General features: G+C 39.0%; 2 protein-coding genes across 4 annotated transcripts in view; one reads left to right on the top strand and one right to left on the bottom strand.

Annotated features, from left to right (window-relative positions):
* grin3a (glutamate receptor, ionotropic, N-methyl-D-aspartate 3A) overlaps nt 1-7,271 on the top strand; it is a 39,488-nt gene extending 32,217 nt beyond the window's left edge. Inside the window, exon 9 of the mRNA XM_081613193.1 lies at nt 6,598-7,271. Coding sequence (XP_081469319.1) covers nt 6,598-7,159 — 562 coding nt within the window. The 3' untranslated portion in view covers nt 7,160-7,271. The remainder of the gene's footprint in view (nt 1-6,597) is intronic.
* Nucleotides 7,272-11,089: 3,818 nt separating this feature from the next.
* plppr1 (phospholipid phosphatase related 1) overlaps nt 11,090-22,658 on the bottom strand; it is a 73,191-nt gene continuing 61,622 nt past the window's right edge. For all 3 annotated transcript variants that reach the window (XM_081613197.1, XM_081613196.1, XM_081613195.1), the window contains 4 exons: nt 21,868-22,118; nt 19,598-19,774; nt 12,952-13,083; nt 11,090-12,512 (listed from right to left, as the gene is read on the bottom strand). In XM_081613197.1, the coding sequence (XP_081469323.1) occupies nt 12,480-12,512; nt 12,952-13,083; nt 19,598-19,774; nt 21,868-22,118 (593 nt within the window). In that variant the 3' untranslated portion in view covers nt 11,090-12,479. The remainder of the gene's footprint in view (nt 12,513-12,951; nt 13,084-19,597; nt 19,775-21,867; nt 22,119-22,658) is intronic.

Genomic DNA, 22,658 nt, shown 5'->3' with positions numbered 1-22,658 from the left:
CATAAGCTGGGCCAAAAATCTGTCACTGTCAAAAAAAGAAAAACGATGTGGTAATGTCCAGAAGGTCACTGGTGTGTGTATTAAGATGGCCAAAGTTACAATAAAGTGGAAACGACTTAACTGCTGGGTTCCTATATTGGATCCTATATTGGCTAATTGTGTAATTTTAAACAACTTTGATCAGTTGATCAGAAAATCCTTATCGGGGCGTTTGCTTAGTAAACAGATTTAATTTCCAGTGATTCCTCTCTGCACTAAAAGTTCAACTTCTCTGTATATTTCACATCCATCTCTGCTTAGAACAGCAGGGGACACTCAGGTGGAGAGCACAAAGTGGGGATTAAATATACATAATAATTACGGAGACAAGTCGATGTGAAGGATGCCTATGGTAATGAGAACAGACCTCCTACCCTTGCAGACCTACCTCATTCAATCAAACTCCTTCGCGTCATACCTCCATGCTGTCTGAAAGTCAGGAATTATTACTATCTCATTAGCCACATCTCAGAAACCTGCTGCTGTGTGGAATGTCTGAGCTGCAAGCACTGCACTGCACTTTGGTGGGTCTCGCATTTATTGTACAGGAATGCAAACAGTAAAATAATCCAATTTTTTTTCCTTACAGCATTAAGTCTGAAAGTATCAGTTTATAATCCTGTTCAGGCGCAGAGCTGTTAGTCTGTGTGGAAGATACGATATGACCAGCAAAGAGCAAAAATGGTTAGAATTTAATTGGCTGTGATCAGTGCTCTTGATTAAACTACAACCTATTAAATTTCATAAGTATACCAACAAGAATGTCAAGAAAAAAGAAATCATCAGAGACTTGTCGGTCTGAGTTTGGAGAAATGTCTGCAGAAGGTTAAAATATTCTCAGATGACCAATTAAAACTGTTTTCAGAATCAAGCTGGAAACACACACCGCAAGGACAAAATGAAATAATGAAATGAAATTATGGGTGATTCCAGTTGATCTTTAAAATCCATATTTCGTGCTCGTCATGAAACACTGAGCCGAAAGTAGGAAACTGAGCCCGCAGACAGTTTAAATGGATAGAAGGTAAACATTATTGATGAAAATGCTAACAAAAAGGTGGGCAGGTGAAATAAGAAGCAATAAGAAAAGCAGCTTGAAAGCAAAAGACTCAACTGAGTAAAGAGAACATTGGGATTTTCAGAACTTATCAACCTGGCGATGCAAAACAAATAAAGGTAAGAAACAAGAAGTCATTTGGGGAGCGATGCGAGATCAGTCTAAGCAGACGACTCTCTGTGGGGGCCGAGGATAATGAGGAACAGGTGGTTTTACCCAATCGATCACACAAAGGGAAACACAATATGAGAGACATCTGAGGCGAGGTTTCCCTTGATCCAAAACAAGAATTAACTAAATTGAGATCAAAATCCCCTTTCGGTAAAAGACCAACTCACATTGCAACCACTCTATAATCATTTAAACTGATTTTAGATCTTAGCTAACTGGTTGTAGTCTGCACTGGGGACACACACGCACGCGCACACACACACACACACACACACACACACACACACACACACACACACACACACACACACACAGGCTAGTTTCACAGATTTAGCAGGCTGTGTAGTTTGAAACTAAAATAGATTTTTATTACTCATCACAGAACAAAGGAATACGCCAATTACCCGCCAGCAATAAAAAAAAAGGCCTTATTAATAATTTGAGACTTTCCGATATGGTGAGCAGGTCGTTTGGTATCTTGTGGAAAACACCAGCAGGTTCATAATTCTGCAGATTTAATTTCAAATGATCCATCAAGTGTCGGCTTAAGTTGTATCTGGATTGACAGATGGGGGGAAATATTATTCACTGGCGAATTATTGGCATGTGTTAAGGAAAACTACTGCATGCTGGTAAATATGAATAAACAGGATGGGAGGTCATCCTTGTTTCATAAAATTCCATTATAAATGTGAGACTTTATATATATATATATATATAAACAAGAATTAACTAAATTAATTAGAAGAGTTGGTATGGTGTTATATGAAATATTTTTGGATTATGTGTAGGAGCATGGGGGAAAAAATGAAAATACTTACAAGACTCAATACTTGACCCCTTGAACTGGATGTCCTAGAAATGTCTACAAATGCAAATGTAACCCTCCCCTAAGCATATTTCTGTATAAAATAGAAGAATATAAATTAGGAATGTGCTATTCATGTCAAGGTAAAAACAGCTAAACATGTTGATGTCTGGAACGGGTGAGCAGAAGATTACAGGTCTCCTTTCTTGAAAGTGAAGTAGATGCTAATTGTGATGCATCAACCTAAGATTTTTATTTATTTTTTTTGTGTGGACAATTTCCAATTTCTGATTGATTCCCTTTGATTCCCAAAACCATTGTAGCCAAATTTTAGTTTCCATGAAAAATTATATTTCTTTCTTTTCTTTTTTTAGCATGCCACAAAACAGAAGAGCATTATTTTGTGAAAGAATAATATGTTCTATGATGAGTTTTGAAAATCAAAAACTAATGCATCTATCTTGATATTTAAGAGAGGGGCAGTAGCAGAGGTGTGTGTGTGAGAAGAAGGAAGGAGTCTACATGTCTGAACTGCAGTCAAACAGGGATTCACTATTATTTTAAAGCAAAGACAACAAAACTTCTTAACTTTCAAAATCTTACATTAACAATTAGCACAACTGGCACAGTTAGCCATAAAGCTCTGACTCTGTGTGTATTCTGTCGAGGATCCTTCAAGACTCTTATCTTAACTCTGAGATTTCTTAAAGACTTTCAGCATTTCCCACATGTCTCAAGGTAGATAAAGCTTGAAAGCTCCGACGGATAAAACAGAACTTTGCTTTAGTACGTACTTTCAGCCTTTACGTTATCTGATAAAGTTTCACTCCCTGTTAGCAGCCTGAATTAACTGCTAAAAATGTTGCTAAAGAAACATGGAAGAAGCAGTTTGCTTCTTCAATGGAGGTCTCTGATGCTGAAGAAAAGAGAACTTTAAAGTCCACTTCCCTCAATGATAACTTCCTCTCCAAAGAGTATAATCGTTAGCTCGGCTAATTTAGAGTTTGCAAAAATATGCTAAATTTCTTGCATCTCTATTCCTAAAATGGATTGTATGCAGATTGTTTTATGAAAAAACTGTCTACACTGCAACACAAAACATTTAGTACATTTCGGTTGTTGTAGCTGTTCTCTAAAAGTTTATATTTTTTAAATAAAAAATTGTATTTATGGATAAAAAAATATGTGTATGTATACATGGTATACATCTCTAGACCACTGCATTGAACCCCATTGAAAACCTCATGGTTATTCCACCAAATTTAGATTTTTTAACTCTTCCTGAGTTAAACCATTGGTGTTGTTTATAAATGAATGTGAACTTGTTTTCTTTTTCATTATTTAAAGTCTGAAATCACTGCATCTTTTTCGTTATTTTGACCATCCCTCATTTTCTTTAAATAAATACCTTTTTTTTTTTGCTTGGAATTTCAGAATCAGTAGTTGATATAATAAAAGAACAATGTTCATTTTGCTCAGACATATATCAGTTTATCAGAGAAACTGACAACTTTAAGCGGTCTCTTAATTTTTTTCAGAGCTGTATGTATTCATGAAAGGAGGGGGAAAAAAGCAGAAATTAGTTTAAAACCTAAATAAAAATGTACGTTTTAACCCATAGGTGAATGTTGTGGAGGTTTACCTATGAGGAAACTATTAGTTATTATTAATTATTATTATTATTATTATTATTATTAAATTAATTCAGTTAAAAAAAAAGAAACCACTGATGGGAATGCGATGCAGTACTCTAAAGCCTCCTGAAACTGGTGAGGTTATTATATGACCTGGTTATTATATGACCTGGAGCTTACGAGATCTGATAAAGTTTTATCCTCATCTCAAAAACGTCCTCTCTTTCTCCACTGCCATGCCGTGAGTACAGGTCAATAGGCGGAAATATCATTTTAAGATGAAACTCTTCTTATGTTCTTATATTCAGATATGTCATCTGTAAGCTTTGATGTTAGGAGTATCTCATTAGATTCTTCTTGTCACTTTTTTTTCCTCTGGTAAAAATAGCTTTTGATTTCGAGAGCTCTTCAGCAAAGCTCAAGCTCAGGCAGATTTGGCCGAATCACTTTAACACCTCTGAGAAATTAAAATAAATCGCCTCCAAAGAAACACAACATATGCTTTAAATCACAACAGTCTGACACATAGTAGACAGATTATAACACTCTATTGGTGCACTTTCTATTTCCTAATCTATGAATAGATTGTGTGATGATAACTTAGGGTAAGAATTGTTTTTGGTTTAGCATTTTCCCCTCTGACTTGACAAAAATCCATCAAAAATAAAAATCTAATGTTAAATTTTAACCCTGACTCTTCATTACACATGAGCGTAATTGAAGCTATAAATGCTGATGTTTCGTGAGGAGACTCAAATGTTTGTCAGAGGACATTACTGCATAAAGAGCATCATGAAAAGCAAGAAACGCGTCAGCTCAGGTAAAAGTTTCTGGAAAAGAGTAAAGCAGGGTTAGGTTAGAAAATAAGAGCTTCGGTTTTCATCTGGAACGAGGGTAGTGCTAAAAAGAGTCTTATTTTAGGCTGCTAAAGCTAAAAGACTGAAACAGAGGTTAGCCTTTAAGCAGAAAACAGACCAATTACAATAGAATAGCTTCATTTGGATCAAAACATGACATCAAATCATCTTGGGATTAAAAAGAACGCAGGTCAAGTCTAGATCTAAATTCAACTGATAATCAGCAGCCGCGCTTGAAAACTGATGCTCGCATACACGCTGCATCAAATCTCACTGAGCGTGAAATGGCAAAGGAAGATGATCAAAGTTTCAGTCTCAGGAAGTGCAAAGCTGCTAGATTCACACTCCAAAGACTTAGAGCTGAACGGTGGTTCTACACAGTGAGGCTGAACACAAACACATGAAATATTTTGGGGTTTTCTCAACATTTTAAAACCCCAAAAAATAGTTTAATAGTTAATAATTGTTAATAGTTTATGCCTATAAACATATGACAAAATGTGGAAAATGTCAATGAGTATGAATACCTTTGCTGAGCACTATTCATTAGATTATGTGTCAGTCTTCTTTCCTCCTTATGTGCATCGTGAAGAAAATATTGTTTTTGCGCAAAAGTCCAAGAAGCCTTTTTCAATCTAAAAAAAATGTTTCAGCCCGGCAACAGTTTTTCATAAAGCCGGTTGGCCTCAAACTCCTGGGAAATACAATCCAAATTTGTTTTTTGTTGTGGCTCCAAATTACCCTTCATAAATCATGATTATGAGGAATAAAGAAGATGAAAAGGAGAAATAAACAGGCTGTAAAATGGACACTGATTAAAGGATTTTGAATGTTCACATCACTCCTGAGATAAAAAAAAAAGAGGTAAAAAAAAAACAAGGAGAGGGGAACGGCAAAGTGACGCATGCTTCCACTAAAAGTTGGCAGCACTGTCAAACTAAAGCTCTCCTAAGCATTGTGGTTTTAACTTCACGGTAAAAAATTGAAGCTCCAGGTTGGCTTGCAAAGGATTGTTAGGCTCACTGCTGGCACATAAAGTCTGTATTAAAGCTTTTAAAAATGGATGTTTAACAAAATCCTCTTTGTTAACATCTAAGCATATTTTTATTTCTATGAAATGAATAGGTTATCACTGATTTGTTCCAAAAAGAAGAGATTGCTGTATTTACAAACTCAACAGTAAAGCAAAGTCAATAATGAAAACAGTGAATGATTTAGACAGACATGCTGGCGTGGAACAACAATGGGTGGAACTCCTAGGCTAAAGCCAGCATGCCTTCTCTTCTGATACGACTCACTGATGATATCTCTTCCAACGTTGTTCAGTGTAATTCAGTAAAGTGTGGACAAAACTTCCAAACAAAGCTATTCTCTGGCTTTATAAACTACAAACAAATGAGTGACATAATTGCAAGTAGCACACGAACAGGAAGTATGATGGTAGCGTTTCATCAGGGACCAGTTTAGAGGGGATTTGTGGATTTTAACTATACTGCTGTGGTCCCTAAACCTTGCAAGTACAGTTTTTCCACTGTAGTCGTCAGTTTTGAGTATAAATGAATTTTGCACATATCACAATTATTTTTTTTTTTTATAGAAGAGCATCCAAAATCATTCATCTTATTCACAGCAGGAAATATAGCAGCACAATCAAATCTCCGAATAAGTAATATTCAGCTTCACCAAACAGTTTATTACAACACAAATTATTTCAGAAAATATTCAGGCTGGTATGGAAGAATGCGAGAATAAGTACCTCACGAATGATTTCCAGATGTTGTCCAGAACTTCATGTGTCACTTCAGTATCTTGCAGTATAATTTCACATGGCAATTATTTTATGTGCCACGACTCCTAAATTCAGGCAAAAAAAATAATAAAAAAGCATGTTCTCTGTGTTTGAACCAGTCAGCTTTTTTCTAAGATTACTTATTCCTACCAGCATGTTGCATTAAAATGATTCACACTTCACCCACCTTGGCATATAGATTTCTTTCTTGACATTTCACTTTTCCCTCTGCCTCATCCCAGGTGCAACGAAGGAAACAACCAGTCAGCATCTTGGAATCCTGCAGGATCCTCCCACTGCAACCGGCGAAGGTTTCTTCCCCAAGATATTCAGAATGACCTGGAACATCCATCCTCCCAGGACCTTCCACCGCCACCTCCACCTTCTCCCCGCCCTCATCCTCACACTCTACCCTTGCTGGAGAAACACATGCCCATAGTGACCACATCCAACGGCCGCTCCGACCTGTTAGGACGTGTTTTGGGCCAAGGACAAGAAGGATCTGGACAGACTACAACGCAGTGCTGCAGCTTAGGAGTGGGTGACGGTACTCTTGGCCAAGTTGGTCGAAATCCACTGGTGCAAGAACTGTCAGAACTGGAGGGTCAAATCACTGCGATCAAGCTGCAGCTACAGTCAGCAATGAGAAGGAAGAGAGAGCTTGAACGGTACCAAACAGAAAACCAGCAAACAAACCAGACTTCACCAAGTCAGCCCTCAACACACCAGTCCAACCAGTTCTGTCAGTATACCCAGTCCCACCAGCAGACTAACCAACACACAAACACACTCCCAGACTTCTGAAGCCTGCCTTTCCTTGTTTTGTCTAGAAAAACCTTAAAAAAAAATCAACCTGGAAACACAACTCCACAAAATCTTTTGGATAGGGAACCCTGCCAAATGTCTGGAAATTATATATATATATATATATATAAAAAAAAAAGATTTATCTTACTAAGGTCCTCATTTAGACACAGGAATTTATCTAAATGTTGACCCGAAATCTTCACTGTGGGTCCCATCTTGCTATTTGAATCCTGCTGGGACCTTTTCTGACCTCCGGGAGGTGAGACCTGAGTAGAAGAAGCAGTAGTAGTGGACAAGAGTGAAAGAGGGATCCTGAACCCCACAAGCCTGTCAGCGAGGAGCCGTGTTTCTCCGTCCTCTTCGCCTCCATTTCATTCTTCTCAGATTCCTTCAGCTTCTTTTCTTCCACGTTCCTTTCATGCAGAATACATCCTTTTGTCCCTGAAATATCTCACCTCTGAGATAAGCCCAATCTCTTCAGAGGTATGATTTGCTTGCCGTGACGTTAAGCTTTGCTGATTGATACGATGACTCTTAAGCTTAATGAACTATTTCACCAGAGTTTGTTCAGGGTCTTATTATGACCCGTAGATGAACCCAGCCAGACGAGTCTTTATGATTGTGTGTCTTGCACAGACTTTGCATCTTTCCGGCATACAACCCATTAGGGATTTGTAGACATCCTTCAATGGCTTAATGTCTCAGATCTTTGGCAATGCATACTGTGGCAATGGAGTTTTCTTGAATAAGTCTTCTGAACATCAGCAGACTTTCTGTGTAAGACACTATGGAAAGATACTGCATAAAGCATTCACAAGACACTATCATAAAGAAGAACTGGTTGGCACCTAAGCAGGGGATTTGATGACAATTCACAACAGTAATTATGAATCACTGTATAATGTTGGTCCTGTACTTCACTGATGCACTCCCGGTTTATTGAAGTCATTATTTAACATGTCAGAGCCAAATTTGTGGGCTACCAAGAGACAGGGATGAACTATTTTGCCTGAGAGCATTCTGGTGCTCTTGTACTACCGTTGCCATAAAAACACGGATTACTACTCAAATCTTGGTGACAACCAATCACTAAATGAAATATTCTCTTTTTAATTGTTAACAACTGTTCTGGCTTTGACATGTTACTTAATGCAAAGAACATTTACAACCAAACACAGCAGAGCAGTTGCCAAGTGATTAAGTTCATGCACTTTTCTTTGTTATGGGTTGGACATGATCCATTATTAAAAATGCATCTCTCTTCTTTGCACAAATTGTTTTTATTTTAATATATATATTATTTTGTTTTAGTTTGAAGTGACTTGGATGAAAATTACCTCCTCGTCCATGGTTCTCAACCAGAATAGGCTGGACTTCTGCCTTCAGGTCAGGGGTCAATCTTTGCCCCAAGCATAGAACTTTAAGTATCTTAGCACCATGTTAGTGTGTGATGGCAAGACTAAGTGAGAAATGGATAGAAGAATTGTGGCCTCATTTGAAGTGAAGCAAGCAACTTCCAATCCTTAACTACGGTCCATAGGATGACGGGACTAAGATGATGTGAAGAATAATACCATCTATCCATCCATTTTCTTCCGCTTATCCGGGGTCGGGTCACGGGGGCAGCAGCTTCAGAAGGGAGGCCCAGACTTCCCTCTCCCCAGCCACTTCTTCCAGCTCCTCCGGAGGAATCCCAAGGCGTTCCCAGGCCAGCCGAAAGACAAAGTCCCTCCAGCGTGTCCTGGGTCTTCCCCGAGGCCTCCTCCCGGTGGGACGTGCCCGGAGCACCTCACAAGGGAGGCGTCCAGGAGGCATCCTTACCAGCTGCCCGAGCCACCTCAGCTGGCTCCTCTCAACATGGAGGAGCAGCGGCTCTACTCTGAGTCCCTCCCGGATGACTGAGCTTCTCACCCTATCTCTAAGGGAGAGCCCAGCCACCCTGCGGAGGAAACCCATTTCGGTCGCTTGTGTCCGTGATCTCGTTCTTTCGGTCATGACCCAAAGCTCATGACCATAGATGAGGGTGGGAACGTAGATCGACCGGTAAATCGAGAGCTTCGCTTTTTGACTCAGCTCTCTCTACACCACGACGGACCGACGGATCCCAGGGAATATTTGAGTGGAATCACTGGTTTTCCAAAATGAGCTGCAGTTTGAGCATCAAATCAGGATTATTGGGAAATCCTGATTTCCTGGGGAAGCAGCAAAGCACCTCACTTTGCTGCTTTCCCAGGCACCTGTGGGTCTGCTCACAGGAGCCTGGAGCAGACCCACAACTTGTGAGGAACTGTGCAAGTATATCCCTTCTGGCTTAGGAATGCCTTGGGGTCCCCCATATTATGCTGAAAAGTAGCTCTGGTTACAGAAATGTCTGAGTTTCTCTTCTTGGTCTGTCACCCCTGAAAACCAATCTTAGATAAGCTGAAGACAATGCATGGGTGGATTTTTTTTTTTCTGTCTAAAAAGTCCAGGTCTTTTTTTAGGCTAAAGGACAGAACTAGAGAACTAGATATTTTATTCTAAAAAAACAAAATACAAAATCTGAGCTATGAACATAATTTAACTTCAATTCACACTTCATAAGCAAATAACGGAGATCGTCTGAAATCACTACTCCAAACTTTGCTTCCATCCCTAAAACAACGTTTGGCTTGAACATTCTTCTCCACTCACACTGCAAGGGGATGTTAGTTTGGACAAGTAGGCATATTCCCCAAGCGCCGACAATTAAATTTTCTCAGATCATCGTATGGTCAAAAACTGCTGTGTGTACAAGCAAACACACACACAAACAAACACAAAGAGCTCCTATCTATTTAGCCAGTGTGTCTGCAGGGTAAGCGCAGGCTGTCACAGCTGAAATGAATACCTGACAGAGCAAAAGAGAAAGTGCACTCGCTGAGCCGTCAGCTTTCTTTGTGCCTCTGTGTGTGTATTTCTTGCTAGGCGGTGACATAAACATCCCTGAAGTCGATGCGGTAATAACAGGATGAATCTGCTGAAGAACTCAATAAGAAACCTAGTTTGAGCGTATCCGTGTGCATCCTAATCACTTGTCTGGGCAACATGTGCAGTTTTGCAAGTGGGTGGACCAACAGTTGCTGAACGGGGTATTAAAATAGGTGCAGGTGACTAGAAGAAACTAACTTGAATGTTCATTATTCTCCCTGACAAACAAAAATGTCAATATTCTTGTTTCAGACGGTACTTTTTCACAATTTCACGTAGCATCGTGACTGTTTCAACGCCTTTAGTATTTTGGTCAGTGGCAAACTATCTCTAGTAGGTGTGATAGCAGTATTCTGTAGTTTCAAAATACAAATGCAGACCTACGTTTTTTCAAAAACAGAATTTTCGAATATATTACTAATACTAATAAGTCATACTTTTCAATTTGGGATGTCAGAAAATGGCATGAAAAATTTGGATTTTTAGTCGCAACGTGACAAAATGATGAAAGGTTCAAATGGCGTGAGCACTTTTGTGAGGAAGTGTACCTGACAAAATGCAAACAATTGAGCTAATTGAAAAATAATGAGTATTTTATGCTACTTTATTCTAACTGTGTAATTAGTATCTCTAAAATCAAGATGATCATACAGATCAAAATTTTGTTATAGCTTTATACTGGACTTCATATTTGTAACTACAGTAGGACACATGGGATTTTTTTTTTTCTGTTTATTCAAACGAGGAAATGAGCTTCAAACATCGGGAGGTTTTCTATGCTGGAAAAGTAAACAAAACAATCCGCTGGTATTCAAATAAACTAAAGGAAAGAAATTTACCTAGAACACCATCAAGGTAAGTTTCAATCTCAGTCAACTGGGACAGCAATCTTCCCAGCAATACTTTACATGATAAAAGAAAGTTATTATGCACACAAGTGCACAAAAATGAAAAAAAAAAAAATCACAAGAGAGCGCGTAGTTGCTACTGACTATTTAATTTTTGGACAAAGAAGAAAAAAAAAAATATATATATATATAGCATTTCAGATGAAATGCTTTTTTTGTTCTTAAAGAAAAAGACATATAATCACAATGATAATGAGTAATATCTATAAAACATTATCGACTTCTCTCTTCATGCTGGACTTATCTTCCAATAGGAAATGGATTCACAACATTGCATCACAATCCACTGGTGAGTGAGGGAGAGGAAGGGGTGCCTCGAGGAGGAAAAGTGAAGCGGGCGTCAACGGCTGGGTTCGGTGAAAAAACACCAATCGCCTCATTTTACTCAAAACTGTCCCACTTCGTTACCCCATCTATCCGTTAGAAACGTCCTCCATTAAAATTTCAGCAAAGACATATTTCTAACAAGCACAGAAGGGGAAATATGTACATGGATCCGACACATGCGAGACCCAACGGGCTGCTTTCAAGACATTGTTTTCAACATCAGAGTGAATCAGGAAATTGGGGTGAATGACACTCCTGGCGAGCTTTCTGAGTAATGGCATTTTCAAATATTGCATCTGATCTTAACTGATGCCAGACGCCGTATTGAGTCCCAGAGGACGCCAGTGACCCCTCCTCATGTTTCCTCCAAAAATGACAAGACTTGTTCCCCCAAACACCTAAACTGATACTAAAACATATTCAGGTTGACAGCAGGCAAACAGGTCCAAATGGATCATAATAGTCATACAGACTAACAAAAATCCTTAAAAAATATGACCTTATAATGGTCAATTAATGCACAGAGATAATAAAAAGAACATTTCTGTCTCTCTTTTTTTCTGTACAAATGACAAACACCACATAACAACAACATCAATATCCCCCCCCCATAGCAGAGTTTTAAGACTGAGTGGAATGGATGTGGTGACCGATGAGGCATTTCATCTGACAGAGTGTGATGTAACACAGTGAGTCAGCTGACAGGAAGTGTGCAGGTTTGACATTGTCAGGATAGGCTACGGCACTCGCTCATACAAAAACGTACAAAAACACCATTCGCTAACTACAAAGAGCCACCCTGGAGGACAAAAGAAACGCGCCATGTTTCGAAGGCTTTCAGATACCTGGAGAAAAAACAACCCGTGCTTAGTGAGTTGGCTTTCTGACGAGTTCGCACCGGTTAGATTTGTGGGTCTTGGCTGGCCGAGTAGCGAGAAGCCAAGCGAAATGAAAACCACTACAAACATGGAGTATCCTGTCCTCCGGGTGATTCAAACAGATAAATCTGGAGTGATTTCTTTTTTTTGTTGTTGTTGTTGTTGTATGCATTCGGCGCCACGTGGCATGCGTCCTCGTCATTGTGCCTGGAAGTGCTGTGGAGACGCAAACGTGACCCGGTGCTGCCCCCTTAGTCATGTGACCTCCGTCATCGATGCCGAGTGGTTCTGGAAAAATGCACGTTTGAGGAGGAGTAGAAACGGGAGAAATATGAGGGAGGAAAACAGAAGTGGGGGGGAAAGGTGTGAAGATGAAAACAAAGGACAGTTATTTTCACCCGGTGCGTGGAGTGCTTTGATGGAAACGAGTGCGGTGCAAATATCATGCCCAACATAATGTCATAGCTTTGTGTCGACAGAAGGAAAAGAAAGTAGGCAAGAAAAAGAATGAATTTATGACTTAAGATTAAAGTTGCAGGCAAAAACGTCAGTAAAAAGCAGATAATGAACCTACAGAATATTACAACAGGTTTCAAGCACCAAATGATGAGGTTTTAAAGATAATATTTGAGTTTGATGTTCAATTCTTTTGGGAGCTTTGTCCAGCAATAATAATAATAAAAAAGATTAGAGTTGTGGGGATCGCAGGCTAAGGGTTTTGAGCTACCTGCGCGCTGAGGGTCTCCAGTGGGCTCTCTACACGGGGAAAAGTCATCAATGGCAATCCACGGTATTCCTCCGTCTTCTGTTTGGTTGCTGGATTATGAACTCCTTTAAAGTTGCTCACAACACAGATGCCCTGGAAAAAATACAAATACAGAAAGAGCTTATCAGTAAGACAGGTTTGTGACATCTGCTACAACAAAAAACCAAAATCAAACCCAGTCTTTCACTGAACTCGAGGCAAAAACATTTTGTCGTAGCTGTTCAGCTGATGTCTTCACCACAGAGTGAAGACATCTCGTTAGGTCGTTTGCGACAGGAAGCAACAGGGCCATTGACGATATCAGATCAAAGCTTTTCTACCATTGACGTCCTGATTAAAGAATTTCATTGTCAGTCTGTGACATGTAACCAAAACAAAGCACCATTAATTATTAAGTATTACTGAGATCTTGTCTGATCTCGTTCTTGTGAATCCAATGTCATGTTAAAGTCTCCTCTAGTTCTAACCACAACTATAGTTTTAATTTATTAATTAGGTACTTTACAAATATGAATATGCATGTGTAATTTTGCGCAACATTTCACACGAATCCACACAACAGCTGCTAAATGACTAACTGCTTAACAACATAAATGTCAAACTCAGAACGGCACTCGAGGAAAGGTCGGGTGCACTCCAAAAAGATATCAATTTACCCTTCTGACGACTTGTTGATGTCTGCAAAAGATTTCCTGGGAATCAATTTAGCAGTTGAGTTTTTTTTTTCACTCTAGACTTATCTGACAGAAGCTTTCCTTCCATAGTTAAAAGTGGAAACTTTCTAAATGCCAAACATACAAGAAAATCTCCATCTCGGAGCTGCCGTACTTTTGCTAATGTCAAAGTGAAAACACAGTTCAGACGAGGGTTTTGAATAAGCATCAGCACTTTCACAATAGGAGGTTGAACTTAACCAGCACAACACTGCCCATGAACCCTGCCTGGTTTGAACTGCGGATCACCCTCCACATCCATCTGGTAATGATAAAAAAGTTGACATTTTATTCTTCACATATAAACCCGGCGATATATTTGCCACGGAAAACGAAAAGCAGTATCCAAGAGATTCTCTTGGATGTGGAAAGATGTGGCCATATGTTCTGCTTCAGCACAGTTACTGCTGTGGTATAAAGTTGATATGGCCCTAAAAAAAATCAATCAAACACTAAGGGAGTCTTTAAAAGCCAGGTTGGCACATCATCTCTATTTTTAAGTTTTTAATCAGTCTCTGTTAATGCTGAGACTTTGATACCAATAAATGCTCCAGCTGCAGCCCTAAAAGGCGCTCATGTTGTTCCCCACTAACATTTATTACCATAATAAGTACAATATTCTTTCTTGTAAACCGGGGATAATCCTGTTGTTTTTTTCCCTAATTTATTTAAAGTGTTAACAACCTGATGCTCAAGTGTGAAGGATTTTCTCTTTTATTTTATTTTCTATTTACAAAAGCAGCTATGCAGCTGTGTACAGCTTCTTTCAAGCTGCACTTTTATTTTACCAGCAGTCAGGTCCGTTTAACAGCCCACATGCCAGCAAGGTTGCAGGACTTCTGAACTCCTCCATCCCCTAGTTAATCAAACATGGCTGCCTGAAGGAGATTTCACCCCTCCTGACACCAACCGTGCCCTCAGGCGGCGGCATAGAAGAAAATGAAGCAGGCCGACTCACTGCTGGAGGTTTCTCTGGGATCTTATGTTTGCAGCGGTTCGGTTCATGGGCGACGGGTCTCTAGTGTTCCCCGAGACCAAGAGGCGAGAGCAGCTGGGCCAGAATCTGCAAAAAGCTCCCCGGCATCACAATGAATTCCCTACATCAATACCTGTCAGAGTAACTCTAAACTGTAAGCTGATGCAGCCGCTTTAAATACATTTCTGCATGACTCCAGCATTCTAATTTTCATCCAATTGATGCACATCTCCCCCATGACCACAGGAGACTGCTTCGCTTCATTTTGTGCCCTGCCGCTGATGCAAGGCGGCCCCGGCCAAGCTGTCACTTTTTGTTCCAGGTACAAGGTGAAATCTGAACCTGCATTTTAAGGTTCGCCTAAAGATTCAATTTGGTCCCAGAAAATCGGTTTGCTTTGAGGCGTTATTACAAGCCATCAGATCAGCATGATGTAAGACAAAGACAAAAGTCCATGTGTCAAATTTGCCACTTAAACGGATAAGACTGAAGATATTTTCCAGCTGCAGAGTCGATTCAGACGTCTTCTATTTGGAAAAATGACAGCCAAGTGATTAAATACACACCCGGCTTCTATTCTGTCTTTATGGATTAAATCGCATAAGAATTGCAAATCCATCAAACTGCCATAGATTTCACATGGCAGGATCTTCATAAGCTTCATTCAGGCTATTATTCCCTCGTTGTAGCAAAGACACAGCCCTCCCCGGTTCATGTTGTGCCGTTAATACAATGGAAATGAGCCATCTAAAAACCGCTGAGGCAATGACTGACTTTCTTGCGTTAATCTTTCCCTGGAGATCCCTGAATCAATGTATGTCAGTTTTAATAGGTCAGCCGCTTAAAAGAATACATGTTCCGCGGTCGCTCCTTCTCCTTTTGTCCCAAGGACAAGAGGTCCCATGTTGAACACGGAACATCGGGAATGTTCCACAAATTAAGAAAAACTGGGAATGTCTCGATCAGAAAATTTATTCTCGTTACCGATTTGAGTTGTTTGAGAAAAGGCATTTGATACATGTCATGAAAAGTAAAACGCCCTCTTAAGAGCATCACTGGCTTATATTTGGAAAACTGTCTATGGATATATTTCTAAACTTTTAAATGTTCCAGTGAGCGACGTTGGAGCAATGATCCAGAAATGAAAAAAAGATTATTTCACCACAACATTATCACGACTTTACAGAAAAGTAAATACAAATCAGCAGATAATGATCTGGAATCAGCAGGTGCAGCTTTTCAATGAAAACCAGTTAATCCAGTCAGTCACAACAGCCTCCATTCACCATGTAAGAAAAAGCTATAGAGCTTTTTAAGTTTGCAGAATATCTTGGACCAAAATGCATCTTTTTTTCCTTTGAATACGCCATGTTTAGAGGAAGACAGTTCTGCACATCACAGCCAAATTACCATATCAACAGCAAAGTTAGGTGATGGAACTCAATATGCTGAACAAACAATACATAGAAATATATTTAGACATCTTTGATACAAATCTTTTTATACACATTTTCAGTAAATTACAGTTCCAATAGACAACCCCCAAAAATGTCAAGATTTGAATATAGTTTGTGTGGGAGGATGATGTTAAAATCCCACCTAAGCAATGCATGTGAATGCTCATCTTGAACCTTTCACTGACTAAAAATATTATTTTTTATTCAGTATTGAATTTGCATATGCGTGTTCATTACTCCATGTGCCATTTTTTCTAATAACACTTCATAATACATTGTTTATGGAGTAATTTGTTTTTGATACCTGGTACTTATTTTTCCTCGCGGCACATTTAAAACGCACTACATTTCATCAGTATTAACTCACTCAATAGCGAACATCAGCATTATTCCCTTTCTGTTCAGAAGAAAATTTGCCGTCAGCTTTATAATCTCAGCACTAAACCTTGAAACGTCGTAAAATGCACTGGCTGGAAACATCCTCTGCTCTCTGCTCAGTTCTTCTTCAACGGGAAGGCAGACGGAGCACATAACACAAACACACAAGTAACTCAACAAAATGACACAATCTCTGTAATACAGCGAGCGAGCTATGTGCATGAAAAGAAGCAGAAGTAATGATAATTTTAAAAAAAAAGGCAACCAAATTTCGGCCAAATATCTCACTGGGGACGCTGCCGACATGAAAATCACAGATGGTAGAAGGTAGAACAACAACAAGCATCAGGGGTTGAGGTTTAGAAAAGACTTGGATACAAATGACTTAAAATGTCGTGAACATGGCAGTGAGCCAAGATCTGCTTTTGGATTTCAACGTGCAGCAAAAGCATTATAGGGTATGAAAGCAGTGAAATAGCTTATAACATCGTAGCTCCGATAACGTATTGGCTTTTAGGATACAGAAAAACATTTTCAAATAATTGCACATTTTAATACTTAAAAAAAAAGGTAGATGATACAGACTCTTTCCTAAATTTAGTTTGCATAAGTTTTCAAGAGTGATATGCACATGTTGGATAAAGTCGGCATCAACATTATTGTTTTTGAAAAAATAAAATAAAACTATTTTAACTGGCATTGTTCATAAGAAAAAATATATTTTAAAAGTCAGGAAAATACAAGCAAATTATATATTTCTAATGAATATATTAAACATGCTGGTAAATAGCTTTTAAAAAGAGTGGAAGAACAGTTGAAGTGTGCAATTAATGTGCAATATATTCAGATTTTTTTCTTCACAAACTGATTGCAACAATCTAGACATATTTATTAGAAATAATTACTAATAACTAAAAAGGGTAGTCAAATGTGAATGTCTGTACATATGATAAAAACAGGAAAGTTGAACATTCTGGTAATTCTAAACAAGTTGTAGTATTGGAACAAAAACACATTGTGATAATAATAATAACCAGGGACGGACAAAATTATCCAGTTATTTGTCAAAAGTTTCACAATTTCTTACTTGAACAGTGCTTTATTGTAACAAAAAACAGAAATCAAGTTGGCCAGAAAGTAGCTTCAACTTTTTTTTCTTTCATTTCGAGTCATAGAATTTTCCAAGCCAACAGGATTTTTGCAGCTAAGAAGCAAAAGCTATGACATGATTATTCATGAAAAACAAATGACAATTTCTCTGGAACGTTTCTGAGGCGCCTGAACTTCATTTTCAACACATTCATTGCCACAGCTGCGGTCTGTGACGCTGAGAGAGGTTGCTTTGAACGCGTTGTTGTGGTTTTCTTCTCTTCGACGTCCCTGCGAACCGGAGTTGTTCTTTAAAGTCAGAGTAAATTAGTACCTTCAGCACTGAAACTCCCTGGACGAAAGCAGATTGAAAGGTGCTGAGCAGCAGCACAATTACACCATCTGTAGTTTCTCTCTGAACTCGTGGCACAGGGGCTGTAAATTCAGCTAAATTACCAACCAGGCCAGAGCAGAGCACCTAAATTAATCCCGCCTTTCCTCCTCAGAGTCTTCCTCCGTGTCCTTGCCTGCTTCTCACACCTCTTCCTGCTCTGACCCCCCTCAGGGCCAAGCGGAACCTACAAGTAATGAGGCTTCTGAGGCTGTTGCCGGATCCGTTTACCTTGCTTCCTCTTTAGGGAGTATTCTACCTCAACTGCCCCCTACCTCCCAAAAAAAAAATAAATAAATAAAATAAAATCTTATAGGTTATAGGTGTTAACTCCCAAGTGATTTAAACTTTAAGCAGAAAACCTGCACTAAGTCAATATGATTTCAGGTGGAAGCTAAGCTGCTTGACAGCATATCACTGGTGATCGATTTGGATTTTACATTTTAAACACAGCCGTGAATTAAAGCTGATATCCACCTCAACTTTCCTCCCTCTCCTTGTCTTGAATTTCTTCCCCAGCATGCTCTTTAGAAATAAGAGCAACTGCTGATCTCAGTGGAAATGCAGGTGCAACATCAGGACTTTCTCTTCTTTCTTCTGCTCTTTCAATCAACTAATGGCTCCTTAGCAAGAACCTTCTGTCCAACCTTAGCCGTGTCTGAACCCTCTCGGAGCACAGGTTGAAGCTTACCCGCGTGATAAATCATCTTTATTTCTCTTGTCACTGAAATCAATGAAAAACGGCTAAACAAGCTGCAGTGGAAAGAAAGTGATGACAAATTCACAGAATTAATGGATTTGTAGTGCTAAAAGAAGCAGCCTCTGACTAATCATCAAGTGCGATTAAGCCTGAATTCAGCACTTCGACTGCAGCCAGTGTGCGTTCCAAACTCTGATCATAACATATGCTTTGAAAGAAAATTATAAAATGTGGCCAGGATCCAGCTCTGAAAATAATCTTTTTTTTTTCCTACTTTCCTTCAATTGATTAAGCTACAAATACCACTAGATTTTACCTCATTTTGGCAGCGATACAACTACTGAAACTTTTTTTGATACGGCAAGCAAAACATACTTATAAAGTGGGGGGAAAACCTGGTTTTCACAACTGTTTAAAACTAAAAATTTGTGCATTACATCATTTGTAGTCACCAAATAATAATTATTTTTGTGATTTTGTGAGGCTATGATACCAGGAGGCTGGTCAGAAGTTAAGCGCAGTCAAATTTAAAGCAGTACTTGAGGAAAACCTTTTATATAATACAAAATAAAAAAAAATTTGACCCTGAGGAGGAAGGTTAACCGACGATCCAATCTGACTGCATTTAGGATATTTTCCACAGAAGGACGGACAAAATTTCCGTTTCTAGATCTGCAAGCTGAAAAATATGTTTTGCTGTAATGGCAATAGTAGGATATGTCTTTCAAATTGTTTTTTTTTTTTAAACATTTCAAAAACAAGCACGTTTTCCTCTCTACTTCACAATCATGCTGAAGTAAGTTAGTCTATAATTTTCAGCAAAAAATGCTTTTGGGTTGTAAAAACATTTGGAATTACCTGCAGCTGATGGTTTTTTTTCTGTTTTGTGTTTTAAGCCCTTACCAGAAACAGTGCGATGGCTGATCCCAGTATAAATCCAGCCACAACATCAGAGCAGTGGTTTCGATACTCGGACACTCGGTTGAGGCCGGTGAGGAAAGCCGAACAGAGCGTGCCCAGACAGAGCACAGGTTTGGCCAGACGGCTGGACTTGGTCTTGATTGTGCTGGTGATGTACATCTGGAGGCGAAGAAATAAATTTAGGAACGAGGGAGAGGATTCAAAGACTGTGAACTTGTCTTTGTTCCAAATGAACGTTGAAAGCCCATGCTCCTCTGCTGAGGCGGATGTATAGAGTTCGAAAGACGTTCCCACAGCAGGGCCGTCAAACATTTCACCAATTCAAGACAGACAAAACAAAGCTGTGAAGGGAAGATGTGAAGCCTTGCATCAGATGAATTAAACCGTTTCAAAACATAGAGCTTTTGTTAAACTGGGAGTAAGATTACAAGACTGGGCTAAAAAGGTAGTTTTCAGTGAATTAAATAACGGCACAAATGAGTCGATGATCTTGGCTCAGAAAAGCAAGACGATGTTTTAGAAGTAAACTCATTTCAAAGCAAAAATATTTCAAACGTTTTTTATTCAAACAACGACTAATATGCCTTATACCAAATGAGGAGACGCCTTATGCTAGAATGCACTTGTTGCACATTGAAAGCATTAATTCTGTGTGTAAAACTAAACCGATGTTTTCCACATCATGCTGGTCCTTTTTACCAGTCATGTTCATATTGCTTTGGTGTGGAGTGCTTGAGATTCTCAATTACTTTACTTGTTTATTGCAAAAATTGTGTGTTGTGAAGTTTTCTGAATCAGAGTGGTGATTGCCTGTAACACAATAAGTTTGTATCTGGTTTAGAAACCGGAGACCTGGATGACTCTTTCTTGGGGTAAAACCGCCTGACAGCAAGTTAGTTCCTCTATGAAACATGCACATCATGCAAAGATGACTTAAAGTTCAGCTCTTGATTTCGAATTCCTTTCAACCAACTCTCACCAAAATGTGCATTAAGCTTAATGAAACCAGGCTCAGATGTTTTTTAATTACATGCAATAAGATGCAAACTAATTACATGAACTTATTGTTTTTTAATGAGTTGTGCTGGTGATGATTTACTGTTTGTTACATTTAAATATTAATTAGGAAGCTTTGATTTTAAACATCAGAAATGTGCCTCAAACTGGTACAAATCTGAGGTTCAGTCAATGTTTGCTTTGCACGGTGCCATGCTGAGAATCAGTCTTTTTATCCATGCATACATGGAGAAATGAAAACAGTGCGCTCCTTAGCAAGTCTGTGATTTTACTCCATGTTGATGGCAGTGTGTTAAACTTTCCAGTGCCAATGTACTGAAAACTTTTAGACCGGAGAAATGGCAAAAAGGCAGTTTATGAAAGAAGTGTGTTTACATTACAGCTACAAAAAAAAAAGTAAAAATTTGAGATTGATTTTGTTTTGTTGCAGATACCTGAAACCAGCATGCTGATATTAACTGCAGTCATTAACAATTATGATGAGTAAAACTTGAGGGCTCATCTTGCTATGCTGGTGAAAATTAGACTGGCTTAGATCCACAAACCATTCGTGTTGAGCATCCAACCCATTTCTTATGCTACTAAACCAACTTAATGACTGAGATTTGCTCGTTGCTGGTAGTTCTGGACTTTTCACCTCAACTACAATTAGATTTGGACCTTTGACCATGAAGTTAGAAAACATCTCTTCTAAAGTTCAAAAATTATACACAAGTTTCAGTTATAATTATGAATGGGGTTGATTCCCAGTTTATACTTAATCTGGTAAAGTAGCTGTTGCCATTTTTGTATATAAAAATATTTTGATAGTGTTTTACATTTTTACATTTTTATTGTAAAGTTACTCTGTAGGGTGCAGTATTACACACTTAGAGTAAAGTTTGCTGCTGTGTTTTGTCACTTTGAACCTTTTGGCTTTTCTTCCTCTATTATCAAGGTCTTATCTATTGATCCTTAGCTGTGCCAAACCACCTACTAAGCAAGCACTATCCAATGCTTTCTATTAATATATATATGGTGAGAAAAAACTCCTTGTTGCATCTCTGTAGGCTTGTTCAATGCACACAAATTAAACTCGTAGCAGAAAAAATGTCCACCTTAGTTTTCAACAACAACAACAAAAAAAAATGCTTGGATTAAATACAGGTGAAATAAGCATGAACTGAGGCGCAGCTGCCGCTGACTCAAAAGATCCCACAGAGTAAAAACCACAGGGTCAGACGCATCCTACTTACCGTCAGGTACACAGCAGAGTAAACACTCAGCGAAGCGTCCTTGGACGGGAACGACCGGCGTGCGTTCTCCACAACGACGGGATTCCCAGTGCAAATGTTTCCGTTGACGATAAACTGGTGATTGAACCGACACTCTGTGCCGGTGTAATTGGGCTTGCAGACGGACAGGAAGTAGGGCGAGAGGCCGCCGGTCACTACCTGGCCCGCATTGACGAAGATGTCTGTGGCAAACAGGCCGAATGCAAACACACCTGGGAGACGAGAACAGACATGAGTTGCTTAAAACTTCACAGAACTAAAAAACAAAATTAAACAAACAAACTTTAGCAGCATTTGCATCAGTTTTGTTTCGACTTAATTTAGGCTCCAATCGACCAAACCGCAGAACCACCAGATGAGCTCCAAATGCACATCAGGGTCTGGAAAACATTACTAGCATTAGCATTTTTTGCATTTACATTTCACGCTTTTCTACACCTAAATTTTATGAATTTGTATCCAAAAGTTTGCGCTGAATTTAGTCGCAGATGCTTCTACAACAGTAGGACCAAACAGAACTTTTAGTTAATGGGATATGTAATAGTAAAGTCTGTAAATATTAACATTTTTATATAGTTTTAACAGTTTTAATGTCTTTTCTGTGTGGAAGAAGTTTAATTCAATTCTGTAATTTTCCAGACTGTTTGGGAATCCTGTGTAACCTTCGTGAGACGGTGTTTTTTTTTTTTTTTCTAACACACGTTCTCCACTCACACTAATCTATTTGGCAAGGACGCCTCAGAATGCACAGA

Source organism: Poecilia reticulata, chromosome 12 (genome assembly GCF_904066995.2).
Source record: "Poecilia reticulata chromosome 12, P_reticulata-male-v2, whole genome shotgun sequence".
NCBI classification, from domain to species: domain Eukaryota; kingdom Metazoa; phylum Chordata; class Actinopteri; order Cyprinodontiformes; family Poeciliidae; genus Poecilia; species Poecilia reticulata.
Note: the sequence above shows the minus strand (reverse complement) of the source record. Positions and strands in the feature narration are given on the sequence as shown.